At 35.5% G+C, this 18,749-nt stretch overlaps 1 protein-coding gene across 6 annotated transcripts in view; it reads right to left on the bottom strand.

Moving 5' to 3' along the window:
* Positions 1–18,749, bottom strand: part of NSUN7 (NOP2/Sun RNA methyltransferase family member 7) — a 149,177-nt gene that overhangs the window by 51,023 nt on the left and 79,405 nt on the right. For all 6 annotated transcript variants that reach the window (XM_077136722.1, XM_077136720.1, XM_077136721.1 and 3 more), the window contains one exon: positions 602–745. In XM_077136722.1, the coding sequence (XP_076992837.1) occupies positions 602–745 (144 nt within the window). The remainder of the gene's footprint in view (positions 1–601; positions 746–18,749) is intronic.

Below are 18,749 nucleotides of genomic sequence, written 5' to 3'. Positions count from 1 at the left end.
GTATCCAAATAAAGTGCTCAATATATTGCATATAAGTGTTCAATAATTGTTTTTTATTTCTTAAGAAATCCACTAAAATATTATTAGCATTAATATTTAGACTGAAGTATTCATAACATAAAACATGTACACTGAAGGTATGAAATAGTCTAATTATAATTATCAAATTGGGATAGTATTTAGACCACAGTTTTGGAGTCAGGCAGATCTAAATTCAAACATAGCTCTACCACTAACTATTTGTGTGATTTTATGAACTAACCTTTCTGTGCTTCAGTTTTTCTAACGAATGCTGATAAGTATTAATTCCTGTCTCTAGAGCTCTGTTATCTTCCAGAATAGTATACCAGTCAGGATCTGTTCTGATTAGTTTACCTACATCATTTCAATTAAATATTCTGAATCTTACCCTTGCCAACATATCACAAGACTGGTATAAGGATTAAGTAAGGAAACAGATGTAGATGTATTAGCTACATGGTAGCTGATATTCTTTGATCAAATATTTTGATATTATATTTTAATGGGATTAAAACATTTTAATTTTAAAATTATTATCAACAAATTTCAATAGTTCAGAAATTAAAAATTTTAATAGTACCTTCATGTTCATTTAAAATAAATTCTACTGGATTACTAACACCCAGTCCTGAGCAACGTGGTAGCAAGAGAATCACTTTAACTTTCTGTAACCTATGGTCCTTTGAGTCGATATTAATAAATGTTTCATGAAGTATTTCAATGTCTGTTAGGAAAAAAAACAGAAAAGTTAATCTCAAAATATTAATTAAAATTGTTAATGTGGTATGCAATTATAACTATTTTGTCATCATTCATTTATAAATCCTTAACCCCACAAAAACTGATTTTAGTCTAGTTAGAAGAGAGATATTCTCTAATAATTTCCCAAACTTAACACAAGAATTTTGTTAATACAATGCTTTCCTCTTCATATCAGAGACTGTTTTGCAATATACATAAAATGTATTTAAATTTCCCATTCTGAACTTCAGGTCTAATTTAAAACAGCATGATATCATGTGAGAAATGAGCTTTTGGAGTCATAAACACTTTTAACTTCACTACTTACTAGCTATATGGCTTAATCTCTCTCACCCTCCATTTCTTTATTCATAAAATGGGATAATAATGACTACCTCATATAATTAGGAAGACAGAAAAAATATTAAACTTAGCATGGTGCCTAGTAAACAATAAATATTCAATATTTGTAATTTCCCTTCTCCCATTTTTAATCTCCTTTTCTATTCTCTCTTCCCTTCCGTTTGTTCATCTTTTTATTGCTGAGCTATAAGAGTTCTTAATATATTTGGGGTACTTGACCCTTAAATATGTGACTTTTGAACATTTTCTCCCATTCTGTGTGTTATCTTTTCACTTTCTTGATGGTGTTCTTGAAACAAAGTGTTTTTAATTTTGATGAAGTCCATTTTCTTGTGATGTTTTTGCTTTTGGTATCATATCTAAGAATCCAATGCCAAATCCAAGGTCATGAAGAATTACCCCTATGTTTTCTTCTAAGAGATTTATAGTTTGAACTGTTACATTTAACTCTTACATTTGATCCATTTTGAGTTAATTTTTGTAAAGATTGATGTAGGGATATAACTTCATTCTTTTTCCAATGGTTATCCAGTTGTCTCAGCATCATCTGTTGAAACAACTATTCTTTCACCATTGCATAGTCTTGGCACCCTTATTGAAATCAACAGAATATAAATACATGAGTTTATTTCTGGATTCTATTCTATTCCATTAATCTATATGTCTATCACTATGCCAGTATCATGCTGTCTTGATTAAAGTTTTGAATCTAGGAAGTATAAGTCCTACAGCTTTTTCTTTTTCAAGGTCGCTGTGGCCATTTTGGGTTCCTGGCAACTTCAGATGAATTTTAGGATCACTGTGTAAATTTCTGCTAAAAAATAAAATTAAATTAAAAAGCCAGCTAGGATTTTCATAGGGATTGCACTGTATCTGTAGATCAATTTGGGGAATACCACCATCTATCTTCCAATCTACAAACATTAAGATGTCTTTGATTTTATTTATGTCCTCTCTAATTTCTTTAAAGAATGTTTTTGTTTCTAGTGTACAAGTATTAGATTACTTTAAGTTTATTCCAAAGTATTTTATTTTTTTGTATAATAACATAGAGATATTTTCTTAATTTCATTTTGGATTGTTCATTGGATTGGTAGTGTACAGAAATGCAATTGATTTTCTAATATCGATTCTGTATTCTACAATATTTTTGAACTCACTGATTCTAATAGTTTTTTCATAGACTCCTTAGAATTTTCTATATGCAAATACACACACACACACACACAGAGCACACATGCAAATGAGAGAGTGACTATATTATTAGGTACAACCATCTTTATAAGTGTTATATTTTCCAGATGAATTGAGCCTTACATAATTATAAATATCTTGCTTTAGCTCTAGTAATGTTTTTCAACTTAAATCTACTTTGTGTCTTGTTAGTAAATGTATTGCATATCTTTTTCTTTGCTTTTAAGTCTATTCACATCCTTAAGTATAAGGAATATCTCTTATAAGCAGAATATAGTTAATATTTTAAATTCAGTATTGATGTTCATTGTTTTTATTTCAAGTATTTAGTTCATGTATACATAATGCGATTACCAATATGTTTTGGTTTAATCTACCATCACATTTGCTTTTTATTTGTCTTGCCTTTTCCATGTTCCTTTTTCTCTCCTTTATGTCTTCTTTTATATTGGCATCATTAATATTTCATGGCCCTCCCTCTAGCTACTAGTTACCTTTTTTATTCTTTATTGGTTTACATATCTAATATAAAATTTGTCATTTTAACCATTTTTAAGTGTATGATTCAGTGGCAATAGTCTAACATATATTACCAAAATTGTTTAATTACTCCAACTAGAAACTCTATAAACATTAAGCATTAATCCCCTATTCCCTTCTTTCCTCTCCCTGATCCTTGGTAACCCCTAATATACTTTCTCTTTCTATGAATTTATTTTATTTATTTTGAAATTTCATATAAATGGAAACATACATGATGACCTTTTGTATCTAGCTTCATTCATTTCGCATAATGTTTTCAAAGTGCATCCATATTGTAACATGTATCAGAAGTTCATACCTCTTTTGGATGAATAAAATTCCATTGTATATACATGCCATATTTTGTTTACTGATTTATCTGTCAATAGTCTCTTATTGTTTCTATGTTTGGGCTATTGCAAATAATGCTGCTATGAACTTTGGTATACAAGTATCTGTTTGACTTCCTGTTGTCAATTCTTTTAGGAACAAAGAGTAGACCTGGCAGGTTGTATGTTTATATTTAAACGATATGCTTAACTTTCTAAGCAACTGTCTCTCTGACAGCTTTTAACATTTCCTTTTGACTTTGGTTTTCAACAGTTGTGCTATATGTTCCTAAGTATGTTTTCTGTATATTTATCATTTTCAGAGTTCATGGAACTACAGCAGTCTGTGGCTTGATATCTTTTTTATTTTCATCCACTTTGAAATATTCCCAGCATGAAATTCTCCAAATATAGTTCTTCCCGATTCCTTTTCTCCTTTCATTCTGGAATTCCAAACACAACATACATGAGTTCACTGGATCTCATGCGTCTTATGATCTCTTCAATATTATCCATCCTTTGTCTCCCTATGCTTCAAGTCTATCAGTTCACTTACTCATTCTTTAGATACATATTTAATCTACTGTTAAATCAATCCATTTATTGTGTAATTACAGATATTCTTTTTCCAGTTTTAGAATATTCTTTGGAGTGTTTTTTTATGAAAGAAATTGTAGATTTACTGAAAGATCATGCACAAAATAGAGTTCCCATAAACCAGCCATCATTTTTAATATTTTGCATTAATATGGTATCTATATTACAAATGATGAAAGAATATTTTTATAATTTTACTATTAACTATATTCTATAGTTTATGTTAAGCTTTACTTTTTATGCACAGAACACATATTCTGTTCACTGCTGTATTTTTTTTTTTTTTTTTTTTTTTTTTACATGGGCAGGCACAGGGAATTAAATCAGGGTCTCTGGCATGGCAGGTGAGAACTCTGCCTGCTGGGTCACCATGGGCTGCTACACTTGTATTTTTAAATGTTATTTTCAAAATTCTATTCCAGTAACATTTATATAATCGCACCAATGATTGAGTGCTAATTACACTTACAATAATGCTCCACCATCACCTCTATCCATTTTCAAATTTCCAAACAATCTTATTAAAAATTCTGTATAAACTTAAGCACCAGCTCCCATTCTCTACCCTCATTTATCTCCTGGTAACCTATACTTTAGGTTGCAACTCCATGAATTTGCTCATTATGATTAGTTCATATTAGTGAGATGATACATTACTATTCCTTTGTGTCTGGCTTATATCACCTAACATAGTGTCCTCAAGGTTCATCCATGTTATCACATATAGTATGACTTCAATCCTTTTTACAGCTGAATAATATTCGTCAAATGCACAATCACATTTTGTTTATCCATTCGTTGATTGATGAACACGAGTTTTTTTTCCAACTTTTGGCTATGACGCTGCTATGAACACTGGTGTGCAAACAACTGCTTGCATCCCTGCTTTCAGTTCTTATGAGTATATACTTAGTAGCAGGATTGCCAGGTTATATGGCAATTCCATACTAACTTCTGGAGGAATCACCAAATTTTCTTTCACAGTGACAGCACCATTCTACACTCCCATCAGCAGTGAACAAATGCTTCTATTTCTCTACATCCTCTCCAAAAATTGTAGTTTTCTGTTTAATAGTGGCCATTTTAGTAGGTGTGATTGTTTTTTTATTTGCCAGTCTACCTAAGAGTTTCTCAATCTTATCATCTCAAAGAACATTCTTTTGGTTTTGTTGAGTCTCCCTGTTGATATTTTATTCTCATATCATCTATTTCTGCTCTATTTTTATTTTAACTTCTGCTTGTTTTGGGATTAGTTGGCTGCTCTTTTTCTAGTTCCTTCAAGCATGCCATTAGTTCTTCAATTTTAGCTCTTCATAGGCATTTAGGGGTATAAATTTCTCCCCAGCTCTGCCTTTGCTGCATACTATAAGTTTTTTTTTTTTTTTTTTTTGACAGAACAAGAAATTTTATTACCTCGAATGCTGGTGCATAACGAATAACAAGCTTAATTAGAGGAGGAGACTGAGGGAAACATCAAATACTCAAGTGGATTTCTGGGCAGGTTTAAAACATTTAAATGTTGATGGCAAAATTGTTCATAAAGTCTTTTCTTTAGTTCAAGATATACAGCTTTCCTTTTATCGACGATTTCCATAACATTTCTTATAATATGAAGTTCAACTAATCTTTTGCCTGTTAAGTTAAATGAAAAACAGAGGGAGCAAAACAAAAATTTTCCCTAATATGTAAGGGTGCTAGAAATAAGTTTGTTTTCTTTGTACTTTCACATACATTTTAGTGTTTACATTTGAAACATTATTAAGTGCATCTTAATTTTTAGTTGGTCTTAGTTTCTTTGATGGCCATGACAATGGATTCTCTTGAATTATAGTTCATAGCTTTATAAATGACCAAGATACAAGTATAAACAAAATTTCAGATGCTCTTTGAAATACATTTTAAGATACAGCATATTTGATATCTATTTCTTTTTGAATTTGTTCATCCTATTTGGAAATGGAAAACTCTATCTTACACCAAATAAGTTAGCCTTTGACAACTATAACTTGAATGGATCACAAAATTGGAATTTTCCAAGTTTTCTCAATAGGCTTCCAGTCCAGATAATTCAAAGACATCTTGTGTCCTAAGATGGACATTTTGCTTATATTTTTTCTCAAAACACAGTTAACACAGTGGGCTCTTTATTGACAGTCTGTCTTGGTCATGACTTACTCTTGCAAAACCATTCTTTACTGTGAAGCTGACAGGAAAGATTCCCCCAATGCAGGGAATATAATCTGGGATCAACAACAAAGTCAGAGGCATAGGTGTTACAGGGATATTCTTTTTTTTTTTTTTTTTTTATAAATTAATGGAAAAAAAGAAATTAACCCAACATTTAGAAATCATACCATTCTACATATGCAATCAGTAATTCTTAACATCATCACATAGATGCATGATCATTGTTTCTTAGTACATTTGCATCGGTTTAGAAGAACTAGCAACACAACAGAAAAAGATATAGAATGTTAATATAGAGAAAAAAAAGTAATAATAATAGTAAAAAACAAAAAAAACCTATAGTTCAGATGCACCTTCATTCAGTGTTTTAACATGATTACTTTATAATTAGGTATTATTGTGCTGTCCATTTTTGAGTTTTTGTATCTAGTCCTGCTGCACAGTCTGTATCCCTTCAGCTCCAATTACTCATTATCTTACCCTATTTCTAACTCCTGCTGGACTCTGTTACCAATGACATATTCCAAGTTTATTCTCGAATGTCGGTTCACATCAGAGGGACCATACAGTATTTGTCCTTTAGTTTTTGGATAGACTCACTCAGCATAATGTTCTCTAGGTCCATCCATGTTATTACGTGCTTCATAAGTTTATCCTGTCTTAAAGCTGCATAATATTCCATCATATGTATATAACACAGTTTGTTTAGCCACTCTTCTGTTGATGGACATTTTGGCTGTTTCCATCTTTTTGCAATTGTATATAATGCTGCTATAAACATTGGTGTGCAAATGTCCATTTGTGTCTTTGCCCTTAAGTCCTTTGAGTAGATACCCAGCAATGGTATTGCTGGGTCCTATGGCAATTCTATATTCAGCTTTTTCAGGAACTGCCAAACTGCCTTCCACAGTGCTTGTACCATTTGACATTCCAGCAACAGTGGATAAGTGTGCCTCTTTCTCCACATCTTCTCCAGCACTTGTCATTTTCAGTTTTGTTAATAATGGCCATTCTAGTGGGTGTGAGATGATATCTCATTGTGGTTTTGATTTGCATTTCTCTAATGGCCAGGGACATTGAGCATCTCTTCATGTGCCTCTTGGCCATCCGTATTTCCTCTTCTGAGAGGTGTCTGTTCAAGTCTTTTTCCCATTTTGTAATTGGGTTGGCTGTCTTTTTGTTGTTGAGTTGAACAATCTCTTTATAAATTCTGGATACTAGACCTTTATCTGATATGTCGTTTCCAAATATTGTCTCCCATTGTGTAGGCTGTCTTTCTACTTTCTTGATGAAGTTCTTTGATGCACAAAAGTGTTTAATTTTGAGGAGTTCCCATTTATTTATTTCCTTCTTCAGTGCTCTTGCTTTAGGTTTAAGGTCCATAAAACTGCCTCCAATTGTAAGTTTCATAAGATATCTCCCTACATTTTCCTCTGTTTTATGGTCTTAGACCTAATGTTTAGATCTTTGATCCATTTTGAGTTAACTTTTGTATAGGGTGTGAGAGATGGGTCTTCTTTCATTCTTTTGCATATGGATATCCAGTTCTCTAGGCACCATTTATTGAAGAGACTGTTCTGTCCCAGGTGAGTTGGCTTGACTGCCTTATCAAAGATCAAATGTCCATAGATGAGAGGGTCTATATCTGAGCACTCTATTCGATTCCATTGGTCGATATATCTATCTTTATGCCAATGCCATGCTGTTTTGACCACTGTGGCTTCATAATATGCCTTAAAGTCAGGCAGCACGAGACCTCCAGCTTCGTTTTTTTTCCTCAAGATGTTTTTAGCAATTCGGTGCACCCTGCCCTTCCAGATAAATTTGCTTATTGGTTTTTCTATTTCTGAAAAATAAGTTGTTGGGATTTTGATTGGTATTGCATTGAATCTGTAAATCAATTTAGGTAGGATTGACGTCTTAACTATATTTAGTCTTCCAATCCATGAACACGGCATGCCCTTCCATCTATTTAGGTCTTCTGTGATTTCTTTTAGCAGTTTTTTGTAGTTTTCTTTGTATAGGTTTTTCGTCTCTTTAGTTAAATTTATTCCTAGGTATTTTATTCTTTTAGTTGCAATTGTAAATGAGATTCGTGTCCTGATTTCCCCCTCAGCTTGTTCATTACTAGTGTATAGAAATGCTACAGATTTTTGAATGTTGATCTTGTAACCTGCTACTTTGCTGTACTCATTTATTAGCTTTAGTAGTTTTGTTGTGGATTTTTCCAGGTTTTCGACGTATAGTATCATATCGTCTGCAAACAGTGATAGTTTTACTTCTTCCTTTCCAATTCTGATGCCTTGTATTTCTTTTTCTTGTCTAATTGCTCTGGCTAGAACCTCCAACACAATGTTGAATAATAGTGGTGATAGTGGACATCCTTGTCTTGTTCCTGATCTTAGGGGGAAAGTTTTCAATTTTTCCCCATTGAGGATGATATTAGCTGTGGGTTTTTCATATATTCCCTCTATCATTTTAAGGAAGTTCCCTTGTATTTCTATCTTTTGAAGTGTTTTCAACAGGAAAGGATGTTGAATCTTGTCGAATGCCTTCTCTGCATCAATTGAGATGATCATGTGATTTTTCTGCTTTGATTTGTTGATATGGTGTATTACATTAATTGATTTTCTTATGTTGAACTATCCTTGCATACCTGGGATGAATCCTACTTGGTCATGATGTATAATTCTTTTAATGTGCTGTTGGATATGATTTGCTAGAATTTTATTGAGGATTTTTGCATCTATATTCATTAGAGAGATTGGTCTGTAGTTTTCTTTTTTTGTAATATCTTTGCCTGGTTTTGGTATGAGGGTGATGTTGGCTTCATAGAATGAATTAGGTAGTTTTCCCTCCACTTCGATTTTTTTGAAGAGTTTGAGGAGAGTTGGTACTAATTCTTTCTGGAATGTTTGATAGAATTCACATGTGAAGCCGTCTGGTCGTGGACTTTTTTTGAAGGAAGGTTTTGAATGACTAATTCAATTTCTTTACTTGTGATTGGTTTGTTGAGGTCATCTATGTCTTCTTGAGTCAAAGTTGGTTGTTCATGTCTTTCCAGGAACCCGTCCATTTCCTCTAAATTGTTGTATTTATTAGCGTAAAGTTGTTCATAGTATCCTGTTATTACCTCCTTTATTTCTGTGAGGTCAGTGGTTATGTCTCCTCTTTCATTTCTGATCTTATTTATTTGCATCCTCTCTCTTCTTCTTTTTGTCAATCTTCCTAAGGGCCCATCAATCTTATTGATTTTCTCATAGAACCAACTTCTGGTCTTATTGATTTTCTCTATTGCTTTCAATTTCATTTATTTCTGCTCTAATCTTTGTTATTTCTTTCCTTTTGCTTGCTTTGCGATTTGTTTGCTGTTCTTTCTCCAGTTCTTCCAAGTGGACAGTTAATTCCTGCATTTTTGCCTTTTCTTCTTTTCTGATATAGGCATTTAGGGCAATAAATTTCCCTCTTAGCACTGCCTTTGCTGTGTCCCATAAGTTTTGATATGTTGTGTTTTCATTTTCATTCGCATCGAGGTATTTACTAATTTCTCTTGCAATTTCTTCTTTGACCCACTCGTTGTTTAAGAGTGTGTTGTTGAGTCTCCAGGTATTTGTGAATTTTCTGGCACTCCGCGTATTATTGATTTCCAACTTCATTCCTTTATGATCCGAGAAAGTGTTGTGTATGATTTCAATCTTTTTAAATTTGTTAAGACTTGCTTTGTGACCCAGCATATGGTCTATCTTTGAGAATGATCCATGAGCACTTGAGAAAAAGGTGTATCCTGTTGTTGTGGGATGTAATGTCCTATAAATGTCTGTTAAGTCTAGCTCATTTATAGTAATATTCAGATTCTCTATTTCTTTATTGATTCTCTGTCTAGATGTTCTGTCCATTGATGAGAGTGGTGAATTGAAGTCTCCAACTATTATGGTATATGTGCCTATTTCCCTTTTCAGTGTTTGCAGTGTATTCCTCACATATTTTATGGCATTCTGGTTCGGTGCGTAAATATTTATGATTGTTATGTCTTCTTGTTTAATTGTTCCTTTTAATAGTATATAGTGTCCTTCTTTGTCTCTTTTAACTGTTTTACATTTGAAATCTAATTTGTTGGATATTAGTATAGCCACTCCTGCTCTTTTCTGGTTGTTATTTGCATGAAATATCTTTTCCCAACCTTTCACTTTCAACCTATGTTTATCTTTGGGTCTAAGATGTGTTTCCTGTAGACAGCATATAGAAGGATCCTGTTTTTTAATCCATTCTACCAGTCTATGTCTTTTGATTGGGGAATTCAGTCCATTAACATTTAGTGTTATTACTGTTTGGATAATATTTTCCTCTAACATTTTGGCTTTTGTATTATATATATCATATCTGACTTTCCTTCTTTCTACACTCTTCTCCATACCTCTCTCTTCTGTCTTTTTGGTTCTGACTCTAGTGCTCCCTTTAGTATTTCTTGCAGAGCTGGTCTCTTGGTCACAAATTCTCTCAGTGACTTTTTGTCTGAGAATGTTTTAATTTCTCCCTCATTTTTGAAGGACAATTTTGCTGGATATAGGAGTCTTGGTTGGCAGTTTTTCTCTTTTAGTAATTTAAATATATCATCCCACTGTCTTCTAGCTTCCATGGTTTCTGCTGAGAAACCTACACATAGTCTTATTGGGTTTCCCTTGTATGTGATGGATTGTTTTTCTCTTGCTGCTTTCAAGATCCTCTCTTTCTCTTTGACCTCTGACATTCTAACTAGTAAGTGTCTTGGAGAACGCCTATTTGGGTCTAATCTCTTTGGGGTGCACTGCACTTCTTGGATCTGTAATTTTAGGTCTTTCATAAGAGTTGGGAAATTTTCAGTGTTAATTTCTTCCATTAGTTTTTCTCCTCCTTTTCCCTTCTCTTCTCCTTCTGGGACACCCACAACACGTATATTTGTGTGGTTCATATTGTCCTTGAGTTCCACTGATACCCTGTTCAAATTTTTCCATTCTTTTCCCGATAGTTTCTGTTTCTTTTTGGAATTCAGATGTTCCATACTCCAAATCACTAATTCTATCTTCTGTCTCTTTAAATCTATCATTGTACGTATCCATTGTTTTTTCCATCTTTTCTACTTTATCCTTCACTTCCATAAGTTCTGTGATTTGTATTTTCAGTTTTTCTATTTCTTCTTTTCGTTCAGCCCATGTCTTCTTCATGTCCTCCCTCAATTTATCGATTTCGTTTTTGAAGAGGTTTTCCATTTCTGTTCGTATATTCAGCATTAGTTGTCTCAGCTCCTGTATCTCATTTGAACTATTGGTTTGTTCCTTTGACTGGGCCATATCTTCATTTTTCTGAGCGTGATCCGTTATCTTCTGCGTGCGTCTGGGCATTTAGTCAGATTTCCCTGGGTGTTGGACCCAACAGGTTGAAAGATTTTTCTGTGAAATCTCTGGGTTCTGTTTTTCTTATCCTGCCCAGTAGGTGGCGCTCGTGGCACACGTTTGTCTGCGGGTCCCACCAGTAAAAGGTGCTGTGGGTCCTTTAACTTTGGAAAACTCTCGCCATGGGGGAGCTTCGCCAGCTGAAGTGGCTTGGAAGAGTGCCAACCGGCCCGGGGGTCTGAACGCGGGGAGGGTCGCTGGCCGCTGCAGCCCGGGAGAGCACCCGTCCGAATTTCCTAGTCGGCCTGGGGCACCAAGCGTGGCGGGAGGACGCCAGCCGCCAAAGCCCGGGAGAGTGCACCGTTCCCAGCCAGACCGGGGAGTCACGTGTTTGGATGGGACCCCCCCCCGGTCACCGTTCTCCGAGGCCTGGGGATTTCCGATCCAATTCTCTCAGTTGGTCCAGGGGGCCGCGCGTGGTGGGGGCGCCAGCCGCCGTGGCTTGAGGGGACCACCTGCCCAATTCTGCCAGCTGGCCCGGGAAGGAGGAGGGGAGGGACTCCGGCCACTTGCCGCCCCGCCCGGGGAAGCCCGCGCCCCTCGGCGATCTCACCAGAGTGGGTTCTCCCAGCCAGTCAGCCGTTCCAGGATGGGGTACGCTGTCTTTTTTATCTCTGTCGTTGCTCTGGGAGCTGTTCTGTATCGTTTCTACTCCCCTAGTAGCTGTTGGGGTGACGTTAGAGGTACAGGGACATTCTTGAAAAGAAGTTTCAACAGTCCTCAGATCCTTTTTCCTTTTCTTCGAACTGTGCAGTCACTGCCCTATTCTCTGTTCTGCGACTGTCCGACGAGCAGGCCCACAACGTCCACTGGACATTCACCAGGCGAGCGTCCCAGCGCCACCCTCGGGCCTGGTTAGCTACACGCGACCAGCAGCACGACTCCCACGGCCCCACCGCCACCCCTATAAGTTTTGATATGCTGTGTTCTCATTTTCATTAGTCCTAAGAGATCTACTGAATTCTCTTGCAATTTCTTCTTTGACCCACTTATTTTTTAACAGTAGTTGTTTAATCTTCATATATTTGTGAATTTTTCCAGTTGTCCACCTGTTATTGATTTCCAGTTTCATTCCATTATGAACAGAGAAAGTGTTTGCATAGTTTTAATTTTTTTTAATTCTATTAAGACCTGTTTTGTTATCCAATGCGTGGTCTATCCTGAGATGATTCATGAGCACTTTAGAAGAATGTATAACCTACTGTTTAGTGGGCAATATTCTGCATATATCTGTTAGGTCTAGTGCATTTATCTTATTATTCAACTCCTCTATTTCCTTATTGATCCTCTGTCTAGATGTTCTATCTATTGGTAAGAGTAATGAATTGAAATCTCCAACTATTATTGTAGAATGTCTATTTTTCTTTCTTCATATTTGCCAGTGTTTGCTTTGTGTTGTATTTTGGGGCACCTTGATTAGGTGCATAAATATTTATGATCATTATTTTTCTTGTTGGATTTATTCTTTTATTAATATATAATGTCCTTCTTTGTCTCAACAGCTTTGCATTTAAAGTCTATTTTGTCCAAGTATAACTTACCCATCTCTTTTCTGGTTACTGTTTATGTGAAATATTTTTTCCAATCTTTCACTTTCAATCTATTTGTGTCCTTGTGTCTGCTAATCTGTGTGTTTTGATTGAAGAGCTTAATCCATTAACATTCAATGGATGCTAAACATTTTATCCTCTAGATTTGTATGTCATATTTTATTTTTGTCTCTCTTGTTACCCTTTTGGTTACTCTAACTGATAATCTTCATTTCTAAATTCTCCTCCAAGCCTCTTTCCTTTCAGCCCATAGAATTCCTTTTAGTATTTCTTATAGGGCAGGTCTCTTGTTAATGAACTCTCTCAATTTCTGATTATCTGCGAATATTTTAAACTTTCTCTTATTTTTGAAGGAAGTTTTCCCGAATGAAGGATTTTGGGTGGACAGATTTTCTCTTTCAGTATTTTAAATATATCACATCACTGCCTTCTCACCTCCATAGTTTCTGATGAGAAATCAGGAATTAGTCTTAAACGTCCCTCATAAGACTTTTCTCTTGCTGCTTTCAGAATTCTGTCTTTGGCATTTGATATCCTGATTTGTATGTGTTTTGAAGTAGGTCTACTAGGATTTATTCTATTTGAAGTATATTGTGCTTCTTGAACATGTACACTATATCTTTTATAAGGGTTGGGAAATTTTCAGCCATTATTTTATCACACATTCTCCCTGCCCTTTTATCCTTCTCTTCTCCTGTGGGACACCCATGACAAGAATAGTTGTATTATTCAATTCTCTGAGAACCTGCTCAATTTTCCTATTCTTTTCTCTATGTTTTTGTAAGATGTTGGATGTGCTATCCTCTACTTCGCCAATCCTTTCTCTGCCTGTTCACATCTGCTGCTGTATGCCTCTACTGTACTTTTTTGGGGGAAGAGGTGCGTAGTCCGGAAATCAAACCCGGGTCTCCTGCATGAAAGGTGAGCATTCTACCACAGAACCACCCGTGCATCCTCTAATTTATTTTTAATCTCTTCTGTTGTGCATTTTATTCCATAAACTCTGGGTTTTTTGCAGGTATTCACATAGTTCTTTCTGTTCACCCAGTGTCTCCTCAATATCCTTTATCTCTTTTGCCATATTTACCTTCATCTCCTTGTATTGGTTTAAGAGATTTGTTCGTTCATCATTGATTAGTTATTACAAATCCTGTGTCTCATCTGAAGTTTTCAATTTTTTCTTTGGGCCATATCTTTTGCTGGTGTCTAGGCATCTGATTTTCTGGATGAGTTTAGTTGGGAGGTCAGGTTCTCTCTCTTGTCTAAGGCTTTCTTGCTGATTGCCTTTGTCCTAAAGCACTTCTTGACAAATGGTTCAACTTATTCTAGACCTTTAAAACACTTTGGGGCGGGCCACGGTCGCTCAGCAGGCAAGAATGCTTGCCAGCCATGCCAGAGGACCTGGGTTTGATTCCCGGTGCCTGCCCATGTAAAAAAAAAAAAAAAAAAAAAAAAACACTTTGTATTTAACTGATCAGATATTTTCAGCTTTTACTCTTATGATTCTTGCCATGGATCCTCAGTACAATTTTTTAGATTACACTATTTGTGCAATTGTTTCACCTCCAGGAGAAAGTTTCCTTTCCCCTGTTCCTCCTCTAGAAATGACTATCTGTTCTGTTTGCTTTTTATTTGCCTCTCTATATTTTTAACATTCCCATTATTATCTCTACCTACTTTTATCTGGAGGAATCTGAGAGGAGGGTTCCTACAGAGAACTTTTCCATTTCAGTTTTCCCAGACAAAATAGGTCCAGGGACCCAAGAAGAGGATGTAGATCAGTTCCAAAGTGCCCTGGAGAGGAGGCCCAGAAGAATGCCTCTTCTCTTTGGCAGCTCCCCAAATCTGTACTTTCCTGGCTTTCCCAGCATCTGGCATTCTTCAGCCATCTGTTCCCTGCACTCCTAAGTTAGTATTGTGTCTTTAACTCTCAACCAACTCTGCACCTGCAGAGGGCATGGTCCTCAGTGCTAGAATCCAGCAATCTGAATTCACTAATCAAAAGCCACATCATTACCCAGCTGTGTCCTCTCCTCCTTCTCCTTCTCCTCCTCCCCTCATTCATAGGAAAGAGGATTTCTATTTTTAGCCAGGGAGTGGCTTCCGAAGAGGTCTGCTACCCCAGTTGGGGGTAGGCACCAGCCTCCACACGGTGGAGAGTCTAATCACAGATATTCACCACAGCTTATCAGTCTCTTCTTTCTGCCCTGGATAGCTTCTGGTCTCCAGAGCCCCCAAACGGTTGTTTCAGACAGTTACTGGATATTTACTATTAGCCCTGGAGAACAAGCTGAATCATAGAACTCCTTATTTCTCCATCTTGGCTTGCTGACTCTCCAATTCACATGGTATGATTTTACTGCTTATAAATTTATAAATTGTTCATGACCTAACATATGACATATCCTGGAGAATGAGCCATGTGCTCATTCTCCAGGATAGGAATACATATTCATAGAGAAGAATATGTATTCTGTTGCTATTGGGAGAAGTGTTCTGTATATGTCTGTTAGGTCTAGTTGGCTTATGGTACCATCTAAGATTTCTATTTCTTTATTAATCTTCTGTCTTGGAAGCTCTATCCATTATAGAGAGTGATATAGTAAAGTTCTTGCTATTAATGTAGAACTGTCTATTTCTTTTATATCTGTCAATATTTGCTTCATGTATTTTGGGGCCTTGCCATTAAGTACATATATATTTATAAATTTTAGATCTTCTTGTCAAAAATGACCACTTTACCAGTATATAATGACCTACTTTTCCCCTTATAACTGTTTTTTACCTGAAGTCTACTGTATGTTATTAGTTTACCTATTCCAGCTCTCTTTTGTTTACTATTTGCCTGGTATACACGTTTTCCATATTTTCACTTTCAGCCTACCTGGGTCTTTGAATTTACATCAAATTCAAAGTAAGCAGCTGTGATGGCTTAAAAGGAATATAGGCCCTAGAAAAGCCATGTTTTGAAATTGATCCATCTTTTGAAGGCAGCTGTTTCTTTTAATCCCTATTCAGCACTGTCGGGTGAAATCTTGATTAGATTATCTCCATGGAGATATGACATGCCCAATTGTGGGTATTAACCTTTGATTAGAGGGAGATATGACTCCACTCATTCCAGGTGGGTCTTGATTAGTTTACTAGAATCCTTTAAAAAAGGAAACATTTTGGAAAAAGCTTCAGAGCCACAGAGCTTATGCAGCCAGAAACTTTGGAGATGAAGAAGGAACATGCCCCTGGAGAGCTTCATGAAATAAGAAGCCAGGAGATAAAGCTAGCAGATGTTGCCATGTCCACCATGTGCCTTTTCAGTTGAGAGAGAAACCCTGAACTTCATCAGCCTTTCTTGAGTGAAGGTAACCTCTTGTTGATGCCTTAATTTGGACATTTTCAAGGCCTTTGGAACTGTAAACTTGCAATTTAAGAAATTCCCCCTTATAAAAGCCATTCTGTTTCTGGTACATCACATTCCAGCAACTTGCAAACCCAAACAGTGGCATACAGTTGGGCCATGCTGTTTTCCTCCACTTTGCTAATCCCTACCCTTTAACTAAAGAGTTTAATCCATTTATATTTAAAGTAACAACCGATAATGCAAGCAAGACTTTCTTCTACCATTTTACTACATGGTCTTTGTAAGTTTTACAATTTTCTGTCCCTCAATTCTTTCACTAATACCTATTTCCATATTTATTTCATTTTTCGTGTCGTACCATTTTGAGTCCCTTCTCATTTCTTTCTCTACATATTTTACACATATTTTCTTTGTGGTTACCATGGGGCTAAAATTTAACATTCTAAATCAATAACAATCACATCTGAGTTGATACCAACATAACTTCAATTGCACACACATACCCTGTTCCTACACTCTTCTGTCCCACACATTCTTAAGCAGTTATTACAAATTATACCATAATTTTTCTACATTGTATGCCCTAAATCATGAGTTTATTACTTTTTTGCTTTTGCCTTTTTGAACTGTAAGAAGTAAAAAGTGTAGTTATACACCAAATAATAATAATAATAATAATAATACAGTACAATAGTACTAGCATGCATAGTTACTCATATAGTTACCTTTACCGGAGGTTTTTATTTCTTTCTGTCACTTCAATCCACTATCTAAGTGTCAGCTTTTGTCTGTCTGGGAATGTCTTAATCTGTCCCTCAGTTTTGAAAGACAATCTCACCAGATACTAAAATATCTTAGACTGAAGTTGTTTTCTTTCAGTACTTTAAATATTTTCTCTCACTGCTTTAATTCCATGGTTTCTGATGAGAAATTTGAACTTAATCTTATTGGGACTCCATTGTATGCAGCATGGTGCTTTTCTCTGGCTGCTTTCAGAACTTTTTGCTTGTCCTTTGTATTTGACAATTTGACTACTCTGTGTTTGAGTTTATTTCTCTTCAAGTTTATCTTGTTTGGGGTTCGTTGGGATTCTTGGATATGCATATTCACAAATTTTGTTAAGTTTGGGAAGTTTTCTGCCATTATTTCTTTGACTATACCTTCTATCCCTTTTTTTCTCATCTGGGACTTCCCTAATGCATGTATTCATGTACTTGAGGATGTCCCACATGTCCCTTAGGCCATTTTCTCTTTTTCTAATTCTTTTTTCTTTCTGCTTTCCAGCCTAACTCATTTCAATTGTTTTGTCTTTGAGTTCAGTGATTCTTTCTTCTGCCAGTTCTAATCTGCTGCTGAAAAGCTCTAGCAAAATTTTCATATCAGTTATTGTGGTGCTCAACCCCAATAGTTCTGTTTGATTCCTTTTAAAATTTTTTCTTAATTAGAATTCTCATATTTTTCTTTCATTGCTTTCCTGATATCTTTAGTTCTTTCTCTGTATTTTCCTTGAGCAGATTAAGGTTCATTTTTTAGAAAAGTTTTTGTCCAGTACATCCAAAGACTTCTTCATTCATGTTTCTTGGATTTATCTTCTTTTTACAAGGGGCATCATTTCCTATTTCTTTGTCTTATAATACTTTGTTGCACACTATATGTTTTAATATTGTAATGTGTTAATTCTATGATTTAGTCTCTGTGATGTCTCTTTCTTGAGTACGTATCCAGCTTGCATTATGACATTTCCTCAAGTGACAGGAACTAATAAAACAAAGTAATCCAATGCAAAACACACCTCTCACAGTCTTGGCATTGGCCAGTGGTCCCCTTCACCACTTATCAAGAAGACCAGCCAAAGGTGAACACAGAGTGCAGTTATCTCTTGTGGTTTGAACTTGCTAGTGACCTTAGGAGGTCCCTATTTACAGGAATTTGAATGTCTCCTCTATCCCTATGAAATAGATTTTCTCCCTTTCCTGGCCACTCTATTATGGGACTAAAAGCAAGTACTTCTTTGCCCTAGGCAGTTTCTTACACTGCTATAGCTGTCCCAAGCAACTTTTACCTGGAGGGCAAATTGAGGGGATAATTATGAAAAGTTCTGCTAAATTTCTCAGTCCCATTGAACCCATAATAAAATGTGATCTTTAGTCACAGCATGATGCAATAGAACATTTTCTAAATGAGAAGGCTAAGGGACTTTGCTACTAGATCTAACTATAAATATTTAGGACTTATTTATTAAATGATGGTAATTTCTACCACCTACTTTAATTATCGTTTGAGGCTCAAATAGTATATTAGGTAAATATCAAGCACTATATTAATATATCAATAAATTCAATAATTTAACCCCCAATTGTTTAACCAACTTAATCAATAAGAGCCTGATATAAGATAGAAAAGTAATGATTTTAAAAGTATAGTTTACATAGAAAGTTGTTTTACAAAAATATAATAA

This window comes from Tamandua tetradactyla, chromosome 19 (genome assembly GCF_023851605.1).
Source record: "Tamandua tetradactyla isolate mTamTet1 chromosome 19, mTamTet1.pri, whole genome shotgun sequence".
Taxonomy (NCBI): Eukaryota; Metazoa; Chordata; class Mammalia; order Pilosa; family Myrmecophagidae; genus Tamandua; species Tamandua tetradactyla.
The sequence above is the reverse complement of the archived record's forward strand: the minus strand, read 5'-3'. Positions and strand labels throughout refer to the sequence as shown.